The sequence below is a fragment of the Cuculus canorus genome, chromosome 2 (assembly GCF_017976375.1).
Source record: "Cuculus canorus isolate bCucCan1 chromosome 2, bCucCan1.pri, whole genome shotgun sequence".
NCBI lineage: Eukaryota > Metazoa > Chordata > Aves > Cuculiformes > Cuculidae > Cuculus > Cuculus canorus.
In genome coordinates, this window is record NC_071402.1 from 3,402,179 (window position 1) to 3,421,196 (window position 19,018).

General features: G+C 45.3%; 1 protein-coding gene across 3 annotated transcripts in view; it reads right to left on the bottom strand.

The window, feature by feature from the left end:
- Positions 1-19,018, bottom strand: part of ADGRB1 (adhesion G protein-coupled receptor B1) — a 307,402-nt gene that overhangs the window by 45,197 nt on the left and 243,187 nt on the right. For all 3 annotated transcript variants that reach the window (XM_054058902.1, XM_054058903.1, XM_054058905.1), the window contains 2 exons: positions 16,119-16,188; positions 4,738-4,804 (listed from right to left, as the gene is read on the bottom strand). In XM_054058902.1, the coding sequence (XP_053914877.1) occupies positions 4,738-4,804; positions 16,119-16,188 (137 nt within the window). The remainder of the gene's footprint in view (positions 1-4,737; positions 4,805-16,118; positions 16,189-19,018) is intronic.

Here is a 19,018-nt window from a genome sequence, read left to right on the forward strand (position 1 = left end):
CTCCAGCCTACTTTGCTAGGCCATGGGCATCTATATCAATCAGGTATAAATATCCACAGTGAAATACAGGCTGTACAGAGCTGAGGTCTTGCAAGATGATTCTAAGCTCCTCATTGTGCCTTTCTGATGACATCCACTGCTGCCAGCTGCATCTGTTTTAGAATCCTCATCCAAACCTCGTCAACCGCTGAATGTGAACACATTACTGACACATGACCACCACCCTCTTCATGGAAGCACAGCACTGATGGCAGGAAAAAAGTGACATTCTCCTGTTTGGCTGTCAGTGAAACATCTCGTATTGGTAGAGTGATGTATTTGTGCTTTCAAGGGAACGTTTAAGACCAAATTCAGAGATGTGCAATGTTACATGTTAGCTGAGAACCTTGGTCAGTTAAATAGACACTGGAGAGATGGTCCTAAGAGACACCTACTAGAACACATAGCCCAAAGGAAGGGAAATGTTTGCTCATACCAAGCCTCCATCTAATTGGGTAAATCATCCTCAAGAATGAGCAATCTTTCTGAATTTGTTTTGTTGGTTTCATCAGGACATGACCCAGCTCACTGATGTGGAGTCCACAGCTGGGAATAAATGGAAGATCTCACAAATAGCAGTTATTTTATTTTTGCATCAGCTGCTGGGTCAGTGGACTACTTTCCACAGCTGCAAGCCCATTTCTAGAGCTCACCATGGTATTGTTTTCAAGAAACAACACTGGCAATTCAGACACAGTAACTCGGCCAAGGATCAGCAAGAAATCAAACCCTAGTTATGTGCCTAGAGAGAGAGAGCACTTCCAGTTCACTAATCCTTTTTCATTGTGTTGGAGGCTTGTGAATGCAAGAGAGACTTTTCTTTAAGGTGCCGCAACAATACAGTAGGAAAGATGTGGTTGAAGTGTAGCAGGCTGGATCACTCCTGGGGCTGGCCACGAAACAGTGTGTATCCTCATTCATCTACAGCAGGGGAGCTGACAAAGAGCAGCTCTGTAATTGCATCTCCACAACGGTTTTCATAGGATCATAGAATGGTTTGGGTTGAAAGGGACCTTAAAGATTGCTCAGTTCCAACCCCTCCTGAAGTGGGCAAGGACGTCTCCTACTGGATCAGGTTGCTCAGAGCCTCAGCCAACCTTGCTTTGAACACCTCCAAGGACGGGGCACCCATGACTTCTCTCGGAAACCTATTCCAGTGCCTCACCATCCTCATCATGAAGAATTTCTTCCTAATATCTAGGCTAAATCTTCCCACCCTCCAACTTAAAGCCATTCCTCCCCATCTTATCGCTCCATGCCCTTCTAATAAGTCTCTCTCCATCTTTCTTGTAGGCCCCTTTCAGGTACTGGAAGGCCACTATAAGGTCTCCTCAGAGCCTTCTCTTCTTCAGGCTTAACAGCCCCATGTCTCTCAGCCTGTCCTCAGAGCAGAGGTTCTCCAGACCTCTGATCATCTTTGTAGCCCTCTTCTGGATCTGTTCCAACAGTTCAATATCCTTCTTATGTTGAAGATTCCAGAATTGGACACAATACTCCAGGTGAGATCTCATGGAACCAAAGCAGGGGGGCAGAATCCTTTCCCCCGCCATGCTGGCCATGCTTCTTTTGATGCAGCCCAGGACATGGTTGGACTTCTGGGCTATGAACGCAGATTGTCAGCTCATGTTGAGCTCGTCATCAAACAGCAGCCCTAAGTCCTTCTCTGCAGGGCTGCTCTGAATCACATCATCCCCCAGCCTGTCAGTGGATTGCCCTGACCCAGGTATAGTATCTTGCACTTTGCCTTGTTGGACCTCATGAGGTTCACACCTTTATTTCTTATTTAATAAATAAAAGATATTTTATCCAGTACACTGATCATCATAATTAACACCCTGCTCTGATCCTGGCTCTGTTTCTTTGCAAAGTCAGGGATATAACATGGACATGCCTCTAAACACAGCCACTCTTAATAACATACCGTGTAGCTTTACTTCCTTATCTGCAGGATGCTATGCAGAAGCAAAGACACAAATCTGAGATTCAGCCCTTGAGATAACCTGTACCTGATGACTTATGGCTCTGTCCTGACTTCACCATGCCATGAGCTTCGCCTTGCAGTAACCTGTTGCCTTCAGCCTGCACACAATTACCACCAGGGTGCTTCACCTGAGCTAGGTGAGTAAATTACTTGCAGCAGCTCTGCATTTCAGGTTGCTCAGAGTTCTTAAGACAAAAGGTCAAATCTTTGCAGTTGTTCAGTGTGAGTGGACTGACTGCAAATTGCAAATATTACTGAAGCTGCAGGCCAAGCATTTTAAGAATATTATTTTAAGTAAAGATATTCTCCAAACCAAAGGCTTTTTTTCCCAGCATTGAGAATAATAAGGGAGACTGTGGAGGAAGAAGGTTGCTACAGGTAATAGAAAAATCTTGTTGATAGGAGAACTGCAGTACACAGCTGCTTGGAATGCCTTGGAAAGAGTGAGCACATGTCTAGCCTGGCCAGGGCTAAGGTAGTGGACCCAAGCCAGCTGCGTGCAATGTTCTTTGGGTTTCTATATATCATACTCAGCAGAGTTTTGAGTGAGAAAGAGCTCAGGCACAGAGTCAAGTACCACTTTGATCTGTGCATCCGTGCACAACGGCAGCTGCATTGTCTCTGAAGTAAATCTGTCCTGAGAGTAGCGCAGCTCTATATCCCTGGTGTGGCCCCTTAAGAGCCTGATTATCCTCATGTTGAGCCAGGTGGAATGTTCCTCTATCACTGGCATGCTCAAACTGAAATCAGGACAAAGCACATGAAGAACAGATAGCTGTCCATTTTTATGGATAGTGCATGCTTGAGGATCGCATGTTCTACTACTTGCTGTGCTACTAAGTCACAGTGTGAATTTGGGCAGCTTACTGAGCTTATCGTTTCCCAGGTTCCTGTTCATAAAAAGGCTTATAATGCTGCTTCTTCCTCTCCTTTTGCAAGCTCCCCAGGATATACAGCACCTTGGGCAGCATTCTCTTCTCACCTCAGCCAGCAATGAGTCAGGTAGGCTAAACTAAGGAATGGAGGCTCTCTCTCTATAGGTACTTAACAGAGACAGGCATCTTCAGAGATGCTTCACCACTTACGAAGATCAGCTGTATGAACCACCATTTGCAGGTTGACCTCTCTGTAAGGGCATCCCCATTTTCATCTTTGATGGTGGTGAAAACTGTGATGCCAAATGGAAGCAGGCTCACGAATTTTCTCCATACTTTAAAAATGCTAAAGAAAGCTGAAGGATTACTGTGTTAGAGCAACAAAAGCAAGACGGCTTGAGGCAGCAGATTGACTCCCCCTTCTGTGGGCTCTAGCAAAGCTCCCTCTCTCCTAATCACTGCTGTCTATTGAACATTCAAACCACTGAGCCAGAGCTATCAGCTGCTATATTGTTGGGGCAAAGAGCGAGTTAATCTGAAAGCACTAAGCCACTTAATGGTCCTGTCAATTATCCTGGATATAAAGAAGCCCCTGACCCCCATCAGCTACATTACTGAGGGAAATCCAACTACCACGTGCTTACAGGGATCTAATGAGTGGCTGGCACGAACATCTGTCCATCCTCACTCTTTACTGACTGCTATGCGAAGGCTCAACTATGTGTCACAGCCCTACCCTAAAGAAAGACCCTAAGTGATACAAGGTCTGCTTTAGTATAGAAGAGAGATAACTGCTGGCTTGTCGCCTTGTCATGGTGGTTTGATGTGCACTGACAGCAGTGAGAATAGAGGCAGCAAGAGCTTCTCTGTAGTTATTCTCCTGTTCCTGCTGTGGGGCAGTTAACCCCCAGGCACTGCATGAAACAAAAGCCTGATCAGAAAAAGAAATTGTGAATGTCAACAGCTCCATTCCTGTGGGACCTTCTGGGTCACTTCAGCCTTAAAGGAAATACAGCTCTTCCACTGGATAAAATACTGGGCTGGAGAGAAACTGCAGACTGTCACAGGTAGGAGCTCAAATGTGGCATTAAACCCACTTGAATTTGCTGCAGGAGGGACTTCCTAGCAGATCAGCAGGTCTCAGTTTCCTTGAACCCTGACCATCAAGATTTTTCATGGCCTCTGAGGCTTCCAAAGTAAGGAATGTATGTCGTTTCTTTAGTGACACCTTCAACTCAAGTAACAACTGGCCAAGACTTGCTTTGGTGCTGGGTGAAGGGACAGCAGAACAGACTCCCACCAGGCATGAGGTGGTGGGACAGAGTTTAGAAATGTTCACTTAACCATGCTGTATATTTGAACTAGAAGCAAACATGACATTTTTAGAGTCACAAAGGACATTTTTAGTATTGAATCGAAGGCCTCCATTTCACCTTCAGACAAGGAAGCTGCTGATACACACTGGCCATCTGGGACAGAGCAGGAGGAGGCACAGCCTTATCTGAAAGCAACCAGTAATAACAGTTTCTAAAGGAGTTAATGTCAAAGTTTTCCAACATCATATGTGCTTCCATCCAGACAGGGCAAAACCAAGATAAAACATTAATCAGATATCTAGGGGACTCCAGAAAGAAGAAAGTTGGAAGGCTGAGGCATATTATATTTCAGAATCAAACCCATCCCAGAGTGCTGGCTTCTAACACTTTGCTCTTTCTTCCTGAAGGAGAAAGCTATTCAAAACACAAGTGGAAATATAGAGGGACATTCTTGGGTTGAAAGAACATGGAAAGCTCTGTAAGATAAAGAAAAAAAGAAAAAAAGCTTTCAGCCATGCTTAAATACCAAAACAACAGCAGCTGCCGGTCCCACGAAGGCGTAGAGAAGACCTCCCTCTAATGACAGCCAGCAGCTGGAAAAAGAAGAGAGAAAAAAGTTACCCAGTGGCTAACATCACTGACAGACACATGGTTACTTCTTCTTAGAACACAGAACATAGAATCACTTGGTCAGAAAAGATCTTTAAGATCAGCGAGTCTAACACCATACTTGTCCATTTCTAAACCATAATCCTGAGCATCTCATCTACCCATCTTTCAAATACTTACAGGGATGATGACTCAACCACTTTCCTGGGCAGCCTCTTCCAGTGCCTGATAAACTTTTGGTGAAGAAATTTTACCTGATGTCTAATCTGAACCTTGTCTGGTCCAGCCTGAGGCCATTCCCTCTGATCCTATTGCCTGTCACTTGGGAGAAGAGACCAACACCCATCTCACTACAACCGCCTTTCAGGCTTTTGTAGATAGAGGTAAGGTCTCCCCTCAGCCTCCTCTTCTCCAGGCTAACCAAGCCCAGTTCCTTCAGCCACTCCTCATAAGACTTGTTCTCCAGCCCCCTCACCAGCTTTGTTGCTCTTCTCTGGACACGCTCCAGAGCCTCAACATCTTTCTTGTAGTGAGGGGCCCAGAACTGAACACAGTACTCAAGATGTGGTCTCACCAGTGCTGAGTACATGGGTAGAATAACCTCCTGGGACCTGCTGGTCACACCGTTTCTGATACAAGCCAAGATGCCATTGGCATTCTTGGCCACCTGGACACACTGCTGGCTCATGTTCACTTGGCTGTCAACCAACACCCCCAGGTCCTTCTCCTCCAGCCAGCTTTCTAGCCACTCTTCCCCCAGTCTGTAGCACTGCACAAGGTTGTTGTGCCCCAAGTGCAGGACCTGGCATTTGGCCTTGTTAAACCTCATGCAGTTGGCCTCAGCCCAGCGGTCCAGCCTGTTCAGATCCCTTTGCAGAGCCTCCCTACCCTCCAGCAGATTGACACTTCCACCCAGTTTAATGTCACCCTCAAACTTACTTAGGGTCACTTGATCCCCTCATCCAGGTCATTTATAAAGACATTGAACAGGACTGGACCCAGCACTGAGCCCTGGGGGACACCACTTGTGCCTGACCTCCAGCTGGTGTTTACTCCATTTACCACCACTCTTTTGGCCTGGCCATCCAACCAGTTTTCCACCCAAACATCTTCAAGTCCAACTCCTGTTCCTGTATAGATCAATCCCACTATTCACACCATGTGTCTGAGGGTGTTGACCACATGCTTTTCACCACCTTCTTTGCCTTTCTCTGGACATGTTCCAGTGCCTCAATGTCTTTCTTGTAGTGAGGGGCCCAAAACTGAACACAGTATTTGAGGTGTGGCCTCTCCAATGCCAAGCACAGGGACACATTTTCTTCCCTGATTCTGCTGGCCATGGTGTTTCTGAAACAGGCAAAGATACCATTGGCCTTTTGGCCACTTGAGCCACTGCTGCTACTCCTTGCCTCCAGAGTTCATACTGGGAGTTGAAACTCTATGACAAAAATGTCTCAGACTTTTAAACCAAGCAAGTTTTGCTTTCTATTTCGATTGAACTAGCTTAAAGGCTCATTTGCCTGAGGATCTGCCTGTGGAATAACATTTGATTATCGATAGAAGAGTGCATGCTCTGTTTTAGGCCAGGTCCCAGTTGCATCTGTTTGCTGGCAAGATAATGCTCTTGTCCTTCTCACTCAGGCAAAAACACAGAAACAGTGGAAATCGTCCCTTGTTCATTTGCTAACCACTATGTCTGCCAGGGTCTCAGGTCTAGGAGACCCTGAGACTAAATGCAGTACATTTCTTCTCCTGGATCCTCTCTTTGAGCTTGCTGCCACGGGGAAGCTCTACAACACAACAGGGAGGTAGGAAACCACAGCACTCCTTAAGTGCACGCCCTTAAGGAATGAACTGAATGTGAGGGGTGCGGTTCCTCTTCTGGAAACTAGTTCGTTTCTTCTCCCTCACATACAACTTGAGAAGGTGTTCTCCTTTCTCCACTGAGTATATGTGGAATTTAGGCTCCTTAACTGCCTGGTGCCTACACAAACTGAGAGGACTCTTCTGACTGGGCAATGTCTGCCCTTTTGGTGCCAACCACAGAACCAGTCCCACTTGATGACATTTCTAGTCAGCAGTGATGCAACCAAAAGAGTCCAGGATGAGGCATCTTCATTCAATCAGATGAATCACATCCTGAACTCCAATGATTGCCTTGACCACATCTTCACCCTGCATCTAACTCAGCTGAGTCATCACTGGGGAGCTGAATCCCATCTCTCACATAAATAGCATGAATATGCTCCAGGTGTCCCCACAGAGCTCTCACAGCACCGTGCATTCACAAGCAGATCTCACTGCACATTAACATCCCCGTAGTGATAAATTTGATGTTAAAAAAAAAACCAAAAAAACAAGCTAAGAGAGGCAGGAGAGATGTCTCCCTGCTCCCATCCTCAGAGCTGAGCATCACAGGGTGTCTGGATAGCCAACAAGGATTTGGTCATCTCAGGAAGGAAACACCTTTTAACAGTGATTTAAGCACCAGCAAAGAATGAGCAGAGGGGTTGTAGAGTCTCCATCCTTGCAGACTCATAAAAGCAGTCTGGGTGTGGTCCTGGGCAACAAACTCCAGACAGACCTGCTTGAGCTGCAGGGTGGTTGGACCAGATGGCCTCCAGAGATCCCTTCCCATCTCAGCCAGTCTGAGACTTCGTGACATTCACAAATATTTAAAGAGGGCAATAGGAAAGATGGGGAGGGCCTCTTTATCAGGGAGTGCAGAGACAGGAGGAGGGTGAAGGTTCTAAGCTGAAAGAGGGGAGATTTAGATTAGATTTGAGGAAGAAATTCTTCAGTTTGAGGGTGGTGAGGCGCTGAAACATGCTGTCTAGAGAAATTGGGGCTGTCCCATCCTTGGAGGTGTTCAAGGCCAGGTTGGATGAGGCTTTGAGGAATCTGACCTTGTAGAAGGTGTCCCTGCCCATGGCAAGAGGGTTGGAACTAGATTATCTTTAAGGTCTCTTCCAACCCAAGCAATTCTATGATTCTATGATTTATAGCAGCACTGGAGCTGAGATTTCCATGTTGTGGGGAATCCAGCAATTCAGAGCACAGACAGATAAATGAGGCACTTCAGGGGAAGACAAGATATAAATTTACACTGTGTCAGCAACCCCACGGAAAGTTTTATGCTTTGGCATCACAGTACCCTGGAGAAAAAGTGTGATGAAGTAATCCTGTTCTAGCAGTAAACTGCCATGCCTTTACCACAGGATAAGAGCAGGCAACCACAATGGAGCCGGGACTTTCTCAAAGCTCTTAACCCAGGTAACCCTCTAGTAATTCTGTGATGTGCCTCTACTCTCAGCAACATGCTTCATTCTGCATCAGAAGCAATCCTGCCTTTCAGAGTCCCCCAGGAAACAAAGCCTTCCTGGAAATGTTTCAGTTTTGTTGATCAGCCTCATATGTTTTTGTATCAATTCTGACTTGCAAAAAATGTTATTTTTTCTTTTTTACCACAAAACCCAGAACGTTTGGGACAAGGAAAAAAAAAAGTATTTCAAATTGAACACTGAAAGCAGGACATTCTGTTTTTCTCTGAGATCTGCATCTCATTTCTGTCTAAATTAAACTTGTAGCGTGTTAATTTAATAAATTCTGATTTCTTCCTGATATCAAGTTGCTCTGTCATAAACTGTCTGAGCAGCTGTAATAATAAAGGAAATAATCAGCTGGGGAGGGAGGGAATAAGAATGAAGCTTTGGAGGGCTAAAATAACTGGAGGTTATTTCAGAGAAAGCAGGTGGAATCAGAAGGGTTCCCAAATCCTTACCCGTATCATTTTCTCCAACATTTCACCCTAATTTTGGGACCATTTTTCCCAGGGTCTCTTTCAACTGACAGCTGAACTGAAGAAAGAGGCTGACAGACTTGCACTCCAATTAGCGATGAGGACTTGGTACAACGAGGCCTCTTGTTCATGGCAGGTCCCTGGCAGTCGCTCTTCCCCTCTAAGCACCAGGCTTTCTGAAGGCAAGTTCACACATCACCAAGCACTGGTCTTTATCCTTTCTGACTGCTCGAACTCCTTGCCACAGTGCATAATTGAAGCATTACCAGGGCTGTCAGAGGTGGTGGCTGACAGCAAAGGAAGGGAAAGGGTGAAGTGATATCCAAGAAGGGGAACCGACAGCAAACTCCAGCAATATATTAGTTGAGTGGAGATGCTTTTAGCCTTGTGCCTACAAGGTATAGAAATATTTGCACTTCGCTAAAAGGTTCCCCAGTACTTGCCAAGGGATCTCTTCACAGATCTCTTACTACTGGAAGGGAGTAAGTGAACAGCTTAACAATGCTCAGCAGCTCTACACTACTATTTCTCAGCAGTGTTTCCATGACTGACAGCAGCTCTTGTGTTCAACACCAAAGACTTCTTTGCAAAACATCTGATCCTTTTGTGAATCTGCCACAGCAAAGATGTGAGATGGATGGCTTTTGTCTTGGTCCAGCAAAGAGCTGACTTCCACTGAGAGACCTTCTTGACTACACCACACAGCTTTGCCAGTAACAGGTCTCACCTCACTCGTGTGCAAAATTAAGCAGCCTCAACGCAATTGCCAACATATTTTTATAACTAAGACTGCAGCTGGGAGTCAGGGCTGCCCCACCAGTGTTAATTTAGAGATTAATATAGAAGCTGCTGAGATGCCTGTGGGTGACAGAAGCCCTGATGTGATGACACACAAGGACCCCTGGAAATTTGCTGTGTCCTGGCACTGCTTTCAGAAACTCTTTATAGACTCCCTTGTGGGGAAGGATATGAGTTCCCTGCTACCAGTAGCACAACCTCAGTTACTCAGTACAAGCTTTAGAAGGCAGTTTGTCAAGCTTTAGAGGTTCAGAGTCAGCCCCTGGAGCACCAGCTGAAAGCAGAATTATTATTCAGGCATTCAGACTAATAGAAGGAGTTGAGCAGGGACAAGTCCTCTAGACTTCCATTATCTCTAAGAATTTGTTTGAGACTGGAAGTACAGCCTGTACCCTACACCAACAGGTCTCCAAGCAACTGCAAAATCTCTTTTCAAGTGCTGTTCAGATATGAAAAAGGGGAAAAAAAACACCTTGTGTCCTCCTCCCCTCACTGTAGACGGAAAGCTCATAGCACCCCAGAACAGGTGTCCTGAGCAATAAAGGCCTCTGAGTGAAAGGTTGCTGGGGAATTGCCACTCAGAAAACAATAGAGACACATCCCAAATCCTGCAGTACATCTTCAATTTCTAATTTGAACCTGTCCTGAGTTTGGCTGCAATAGAGTTAATTTTCTTCAGCTTCTCATACTGGCTTGCCAACAAGAGAGAAGGGAATGCATGAGAAGCTGGGAGAGGACACAGCTGGAACAACCAGCCCAGGCTGGCCAAGGGGGTACTCAATGTCATACAGAAACATAGAATTGTTAAGGTTGGAAAAGACCTCTAAGATCATCAAGTCTAACCATTAACACTGCACCAACATGCATACTATACCACATCCTGAAGCACCATATCTACATGTTTCTTGAACACCTCCAGGGATGGTGACTACACCACTCCCCTGAGCAGCAGTGTTCCATGTGACATCATGCTCAATATAAAACCAGGAGAGTTGTCCAGGGCAAGGACTCCGGCTCAGGAATGGGTGGGGCTTCAGTTTCTGGGAGGTGAGCAATTGCACTGTGCATTAACTGTTTTGTATATTCTTTTATTACTGTTGTTACTATTTTTCTCTTCCTTTGCTGTTCTATTAAACTGTCTTTATCCCAACCCACGAGTTTTTTTTCCTTTTTCTTTCCTATTCTCCTCTCTGTCCCACTGACAGGGCAAGGTGTAAGCGAGTGGCCACGTTGAACTCAGTTGCTTGTTTGGACTAAACTACAGCAGTCTCTCTTGCTTGTCTTCTCAACCCACCACACAGTGGCCCAGTCTGGCCAGGTAAAGGATAAATATTATCTACAGCTTTCCCATCCCACACTTAGCACTGTCTCTGATCTCTCTCCATTACAGCTTGAAGATATGGCCAACCCTTCAACTGCTGCCACATCTTGATAGGACAGGTCTCCATACTGCTGCTCAGTTGTGTTTCTATCTTTACAGAACAGCTTCATCCCATGGACAAAAAAAAAAAGACAACAAATTATAGAATCATGGAATGGTTTGGGTTGGAAGGGAACTTAAAGGTCTAGTTACAACACCGCTGCCATGCACAGGGACACCTCTCACTGCATCAGGTTGTTCAAAACCCCATCCAACACCTTCAACACCTCTGGGGATGGGGCAGCCACTTCTCTGGGCAACCTGTGCCAGTGCCTCACCACCATCAGAGTAAACAATGTCTTCCTAATAGCTCATCTAAATCTCTCTTTCAGCTTAAAAGCTTTTAAGCTCTTTCAGCTTAAAACCATTAGCCCTCATCTTACTCCTGCACTCCCTGAGAAAGAGTTCCTCCTCAGCTTTCTCGTAGGCACCCTTTCAGTACCAGAAGGCTGCTCAAAGTTCTCCCCAGAGCTTTCTGTTTTGTAGACTGAACAATCCCATCTGTCTCAGCCTGTCCTTGGATCATCTTCATGGCCCTTCTCTCGACTCACTGTAATAGATCTATGTCCTTCCTGTACTGAGGACAAAGCTGGGCGAAATCATCCTTAGGGCTCAGCTAGACCACCCTGTTGGAAGTTCCTCCTTTATCTTGCTCCACTGCAGCTGGCCACCTTGGTGTATCCTGCAGATGAACAGTTTCAGTCATCCTGACACAGGGACACCTTATGCATTTCACACACTATCCTTTGCACCAGGTTTGTCCTGGGAGCCTGTAGCACCAGAATCAGTGCTGCAATGCCTTCAACAGTTGCAGCTGTCCCCAAAATGCTCTGATGGCCATGTCCCATAGATGGATGTCAGGGTTTTATTCACCACTACAAGTGGGACGAGAAAAGAAATGATGTTGAGCGTCAAACCCGGTGCTCAACTAAGTATCAGAGCTTTGCTTTGTCTTAATGCCCATCTCCACAAGAAAAGCAGCAGGTACTAATGCATTGCTCTTAAGATCCAGAAACTGCAGGGCTGGAAAAAGCTTTGAAAGACACTGTGAAGTGCCTGGTGTTTTATCATGTCAGCTCTTGTCCCCTGCTTCACAGGGAGGGATGTGTTGTGGCTAATGTCTTTTCTTCCTTAAGTAAGATGGAAACATTGTGCCTTGAAAGTCTGCCATTGCCCATTTGAAATGCCCTATGCATGCCCTACACCAACTAGAGACAAAGCTAAAACAGCTCCCCAGGTCTAGCTTCAAGCTTTACAACTACCTCACACATTTCTGCACTTGCCAGAAACTAATAAACGTCCTTGGACAAGCTTCATTTTAAGTCTATATTCTGTTTATCTGCCTTTAGCATTAGACAGTGTTAAATCTAGGTCTGAACAACCTCAAATTTTGGAGTTCAGATCTGAAATTACTGGTATGGAGTGTTGACTTTCCTCTAGAAGAGAGATAAAACAAAGAGCCTCCTCACATGTAAATGTTAGGGAGCTTTTATGCCTTTTGAGTGGGAAAACAGGGGTGTGAGTGCACTGCAGTCTGTCGAGGCACCCTTTCTAGCTCAGTTTCATATTTTCAAATGCACCAATGTGCAAATGTAATTCTCATTACAGTGACACTCAGCACCACTTTATGCTCATCATCATGGCCCATGAACCCACCACGCCATCCATCTGGAGCAGCAGCACGCACGCACCCACTTGCCCCTTGTTGCATGGATGCAGGGCAGGAACCGTTTAACCAGTGCCCATGGGGACGTACACACTACTTGGGGCAGGGATGCTGGCTTGAACCATAGACTCACAGAATCATAGAATGGTTTTGGTTGGAAAGGACCTTAAAGATCATTCAGTTCCAACCCCCCTGACATGGGCAGGGACACCTCTCACTAGACCAAGCTGCTCAAGGCCCCATCCAACCTGGCCTTGAACATCTCCCAGCGAGGGGGCATCCACAACTTCCCTGGGCAACCTGTGCCTCAACACCTTCATTGTGAACAATTTCTTCATAATGTGTAATCTAAATCTTCCCCATCCAATTTAAAGCCATTCCCCCTTGTCCTATCACTACAGGTCCTTGGGAAAAGTTCCTCCCCAGATTTCTTGTAGGACCTCTTCAGGTACTGGAAGGCTGCTATAAGGTCTCCCCAGAGCCTTCTCTTCTCCAGGCTGAACAATTCCAACTCTCTCTGCCTGTCCTCATAGCAGAGGTACTCCAGCCCTCTCATCTTTGTGGCCCTTCTCTGGACCCATTCCAACAGTTCCATACCTTTCTTACACTAAGGATTCCAGAACTGGACACAATACTCCAGGTGGGGTCTCATGAGAGCAAATCAGAGGGGCAGAATCCCCTCCTTCAACCTTCTGACTATGTGCATGACTGCAAGTTAGTTCTGTTTAGCTCTGTCTCTTGATAAAGCCAACAACGGCAATTACAAAAAGATGGCAGCATCAGGAATGTTTGATGGGCTCTCTGAGAGGAACTCTTGCTTGTCTCCCAACTTTCCTGGGACTCCCCAGCTTTATCATACTCTCGGCTGCAGCATTGATGAGAGGAAAAAGGAGGAGCAAACTTAATTGGGTGTGAAAGTTCCCTGCTATTTTGCTGACAAGCACCCTGACAGCAGAGCTAGGAAATGATGTCACTTGGGTTGCAGCTCCTGCTGGGAGTACAGGATCCTCTGCCATGCCCCAGGCAGTCAGCCAGCTTGCTGGGCAAGGAGGCAGGCAGCATCCAGCCCTTGGACACAAGGAGCAACAGACTCTTTAGGGTTGAAAGGAGTTAGAGGATTAGCAGTGAAAGGAGAGCTGGTGTGGTTAAGCACACTCTGGGAACCATGGAAAGTCACTACAGCCTGTGGCCACCTCACCAGCGTGCCAATCTGAGAGCAAAGGAGGAGTCCAGAAGGTTTTGTCACATGCTGACACCCCTAAGGCTGCAGTCTGGGAGGGCTTTGCTCTGGGGTGGGGAGATGTTGGCAGGCAGTGGTCCAGGGCAGTGAAATAGGCTGTGCTTTCGTGCACATTCCTCCCTTCCTTGCCCAGGCTCTTTAGCATGCTCAGTGTTGACCACAAAACTCTGTGGTGGCCCTGAAGTATTAATGGGTAAGGAGCTACAGAGCTTTTTGCACCAATTTAGGATGAGAGGAAATAGCCTCAAGTTGTGCCAGTGAAGGTTTAGACTGGGTATTAGGAAAAATTACTTCACAGAAAGGGTTGTTAAGAACTGGCAGAGGCTGCTCAGGGGAGCTGTCGAGTCGCCATCCCTGGAGAGATTTAATAGATGTGTTGATATGGTGCTTAGGGACATGGTTTAGTGGTGAACTTGGTAGTGTTAGGTTTATGGTTGGACTTGACGATCTTGGAAGTCTTTTCTGACACAAACAATTCTAATTCCCACCAGTCTATAAACAGGAAAGGAAACAAGAACATTTAGGACTTTCTTCCCATTTCCATGATGCTTGTTCATTGTGGATTCTTCTTATGGACTTGCATGGAGTAAAGAGACAGAAACATCAGACCCGCAGAAAAGCTAAAGGGCTTCTGGGATCTCAGCAGCACTTCTGAAGGCCAGGCTGTGTGTTGTCCTCTTCTGCATCACACAACATGCACCGGAACCCTCCCCACCAGGATACACTAAGGCCAAGTCACCTGAGCAGGGGCAGGTAAGCCTGGACAGCCAATGCATTCCGATACCAGAACAGCCTGCAGGAATTGTATCTATGGCTTTCATTTGACAAATCCACCTTCCCGAGCCCTCTGTACTGTATGGTAATTTAGACTGCAGTAATTTTGACTGCAAAGCAAACGGAGAATGCTGCTGTGCTGTTTTAATACTCCCCTGCAATCAAAATGCAAACCCCGGGCCATTTGGTCGTGGGTGTGCAGAATATGGTGGAATTGAGAAAGAGCAGGGATTCCACATGACATTCTCTCAGTGGACCCATCAAACCTTCTTCTGTTGCTGGCCTCATCTCCAGCTTTTTTCTTAAATATTGCTCATGTGGGATGCGAACCACTCACCAGGAAGGCTTTGGGTAATGATAGGTTGCAGTAGAGAAGGGCCAGATTTATTGCTACATAAAATATTATACTTTGGCTGCCACTGTGCATAAAAATTCTAAGCTATCTTTTTCACAACACAATGAAAAAAATAACTCTCTTTATTTTTCTTTTAAGTTATACTAATGCTCATCTCTGAGTGATTCCAGCTTTGCCTTAATGTATTTTTTACCTCTGCACAGTCTTATTCTGTTATTTCATAGAATTTTGGAATCATAGAATGGAAGACACCTCAAAGTCCATCTGCTTCCAACCCCTTTGCCACAGGCAGGGTCACCTCCCACTGGATCAGATTGATCAAAGCCTTATCCAACCTGGCCTTTAACACCTACAGGGATGGGGCATCCATGACTTCTGTGGGCAACTGAGCCAGGGCCTCATCACCCTCACAGCAGAAAATTTCTTCCTATGATCTCATCTAAATCTCCCCTCTTCCAGCTTAAAACCAACACCCCTCATCCTGTCCCTGCACTCTTTGATAAAAGAGCCCCTCCACAGCTTTCCTGCAGCCTCCTTTAAGTACTGGAAGGCTGCTTTAAGGTCTCCCCAGAGCCTTCTCTTCTCCAGGCTGAACAACTCCACTCTCCCAGCCTGTTCTCATAGAGGACGTACTCCAGCCCTCAGATCATCCTTGTGGCCTCCTCTGGACTCACTCTAAAAGATCCATCCTTTCTACCTGTCCTTCCCCATTTCATACAAATAAAAAAAAAGTTTCCTAAATGCAAATCCTGGAGAACAGGCAAAATAAGAATGCTTTCAAAACCTTAGTTTGAAAAACCCAGATTTATTCTGGTGCCTAAAACTGGGCTGAACTATTTTGAAAGCCTGGGACCAATCAAGCAAATCATTAAATGGATAAACATAAAAGCTATTTTTAGTTTTTAAACATCCTAAACTTTAAATATTCCACATCTCCCCTAAAAAATATATTAAAAAAATCTTTAATTAGGAGGTACTTAAATCGAAGTGATGCTACACATGCAACACTGAAATATAACTACTCTCTAGGAACTTCTTTTTAAAAGAATATATAATCCACTTCATACAGCTGATGACTTGAGGAGGCAGGATGGCTTCCTCTCCCATCATCCCTGCTTCCATCTGCCACGGACAGCACCCTAGAATTTAGCTCCTCGCCTAGCTGCTGGTGGTCAGTGACTGGATTTTGACAAAAAGGACAGAGGGTGAGACAGGAAGAAAAAGGCAGAAGAGCTCCTTTACTCACTAGTTCACGGTGCCGTACCCCTTGGCTTTAGTAAATCCCACGGATATGGCAACCACCAAGGCAGGGAGCCCTACGGAAATGAAACAAGAGAAAATTGGTCATTTAAGCATATGTGCAGCTCTTCTCCCACTCAACTGCATAATTTACCCCATTCTTCACAGCGTTATTTTAGCACCATCTGTCCCAGCGTGGGTCTTTGGCAGGGACTGAATTGAGGACCTCCGGAGCCAAAAGCATTGAACCCGTGTTACCTCTGCTAATGAAGTAAATGACATCAGCTGTAATCAGCTCATATCCTGCCATGGTGTGGGGACTGATGGTACATGCAGATGCACAAAATATATTTATTTTATTCTTAGGTACACAGGCTGGCCAGGAATATACAAGCATATCTCCTGAAGATGGAATACTCAGCCACAACCCAACTCAAAGACGCTAAGGAGGAAGAGACTAAGGGCTATGGTTGCTATTAACATAACATATGAACAACTCAGGTTCAAATTTCACCCTAAATGAGACAGAAGAGAAATGTAAAATGAGTTCCCCCTATCCCAAACACATCCCTTAAGTTCTGGGCCACGATCTATAATAGAGCAGATCCCTCTGAACAATGGAAAAGAGCATCAGAACATCAGATCTTTCTGCAAACCATGATACTTCTTCTATTGACTGAGTCCTGGTCCTTTTTTGTGTCCAAAAAGCAAATAAACTAAGACTAACCAGCTGCCCTCAAGAAGAAACTCTTCATTGTAGGTGTTGCAAAGGATGAGCAAGTTAGTCTGTGACTGGGATATCACAATGTACAAAGTACAAGTTATCTTCAGAGCATTGTGAGTCAGCACAGGATGTCATTTCAGTTGCCAGTGGGGGTGAAGCTACAGCCTTGATCTTACTGCTAGAAGCTCCCATAAAATTAGACTGAGGCGTATAAAGAAAACCTGCTGATTATCGTGCAATCTGCTTGTTGTTGGCCTAAAACTCATAAAAAGTTCAGAAATTCATAGAATGGATTGGGTTGGAAGAGACCTTAAAGATCATCCAGTTCTAACACCCCTGCCTCAGGCAGGGACGCCTCCCACTGGATCAGGTTGCTCAAAGCCTCATCCAACCTGGCCTTGAACAACTCCATGGACGAGGCACCCATGACGTCTCTGGCAACCTGTTGCAAGTGCCTCACCGCCCTCACAGTAAAATATTTCTTCCTAGTATCAGATCTAAATCTCTCCTCTTTCAGCTTAAAACCATTAATCCTTATGCTATCACTACATTCCCTGAGAAAGAAACTGCCCCATTTTTCCTGTAGGTCCCCTTTAAGTCCTGGAAGGCTGCTGAAAGCTGTCCTTGGAGCCTTTTCTTCTCTTTTCTAGGCTAAACAAGCCCAACTCTCTTAGCCTGTCAGATTGTTGGGTCCTTGAATGCCTAGGCACAATCAGAAGTAGCAAAACACACTGCATCCTGCTAATAGTCTTTGGATCCTTCTTATCCTTGCTGCAATAAACTGCTCAAGGATCTATGGAGGAGATTGGGTACTTTTCTGGTTCATTGCCCTACCCCAGCTCTCCTCTTTCTCTAAAGAAATGCCTGGATATCGGCTAGTAACATCTGGTTCTTCAGCTACAGAGGTCTCCGTGAGGCTTTTTATAGCCCTCCTCCTTGTGACATGATGAATTAAGCTGTCTCAATGCTAAAGATGGGCAAATCCCATTAAGTATTAGCAGGATCAGTAGCCAGCTAGGATTAGTGCTTCTTGACAAGACCCTAATTCGCATGCTGTAGAGGTCACAGCAGGTGGCTGCAAAAGACACTGTAGATCGAAGGGATGTGCAGACACAGCAACCAAACAATAACCCTGCTGGCAAAGTGGTCTCTCAGCAATAAAAAAACATGGCAAGATTGATTAATAGTGAGGATCTGCAGCCAGTTGGGAGGTATAAGGCCAAATTGGCTGGAATACACTGCATTTGAGAGTTACATAAAGTGAAGTGTTTCTCTTCCCATATGAAATTTCCAAGCACAGCTCATGTTTGACCAGTACAAACCCAACAGGCAGTGGGTTTAAAATATTTTTTCTTTATTTATTTTCTTTCTGTCCTTTTTTTTGGTTTTTGGGTTGGTTTTTTTTTTGTTTTTTTTTTTCTTAATTGACTATTGCTCCTCTTGTTGAGCCTCCTTCACACCTTATCTAGCTATATCCTGGCTGCTGAATTCACTGTGATGCCCTCAAAGTGGCATCCAATGGCAAGCACACCAAGAAACCACATCTGAAAGGACTTCAGGAGTATAGCTTGATGCAAGAGGCCCTGCAAAAGAGGAAAGTTGGCCAAAAATAGTAACTTATTCTTCACAAAGTGCTTCACTTAGACGTGATAATTATGCACAAATACACACTCAGGCTGTGAATTTGTCAGCTTATGGGTACCGGCTTGCATTGAGCCTGGGTATGAGCCCCAGCTTGTGCTGAAAATGGATCTGAACAAGCAGTATTTACTGAAAGTGGCAGCTCTGCCATGGTAGCTAAGCCACAGAGCATTGTAATGAGGAGTGCTGTACTACTCTGCCTTGGGAGAGCTGTTAATGATTTAATCACAGATAAATGTGATTAGATTAAAAAAAAAAAATCAAAACATTTAATCTAATTTTAATTTATTTGAAAGAAAGTTACTCCTATCTGGTCCATTCTGTATAATATGCATGGTTTGTATCAGCCTTCTAGGCACTTAACTCGTGCTACGTAGACACTGGCAAAGTTTTGGAGGCTTTCTGCAAAAGAGTGAGTTCTAGATTCACAATTCCAAATACATGCATTAGAAACCTGTTTCAAAGAGATTTGTATTGCCAGGTCAGAGGAGAATAGGGACGTGCATTCATCATGTCCCACTAGAAAAGCTTGTTTCCTAATA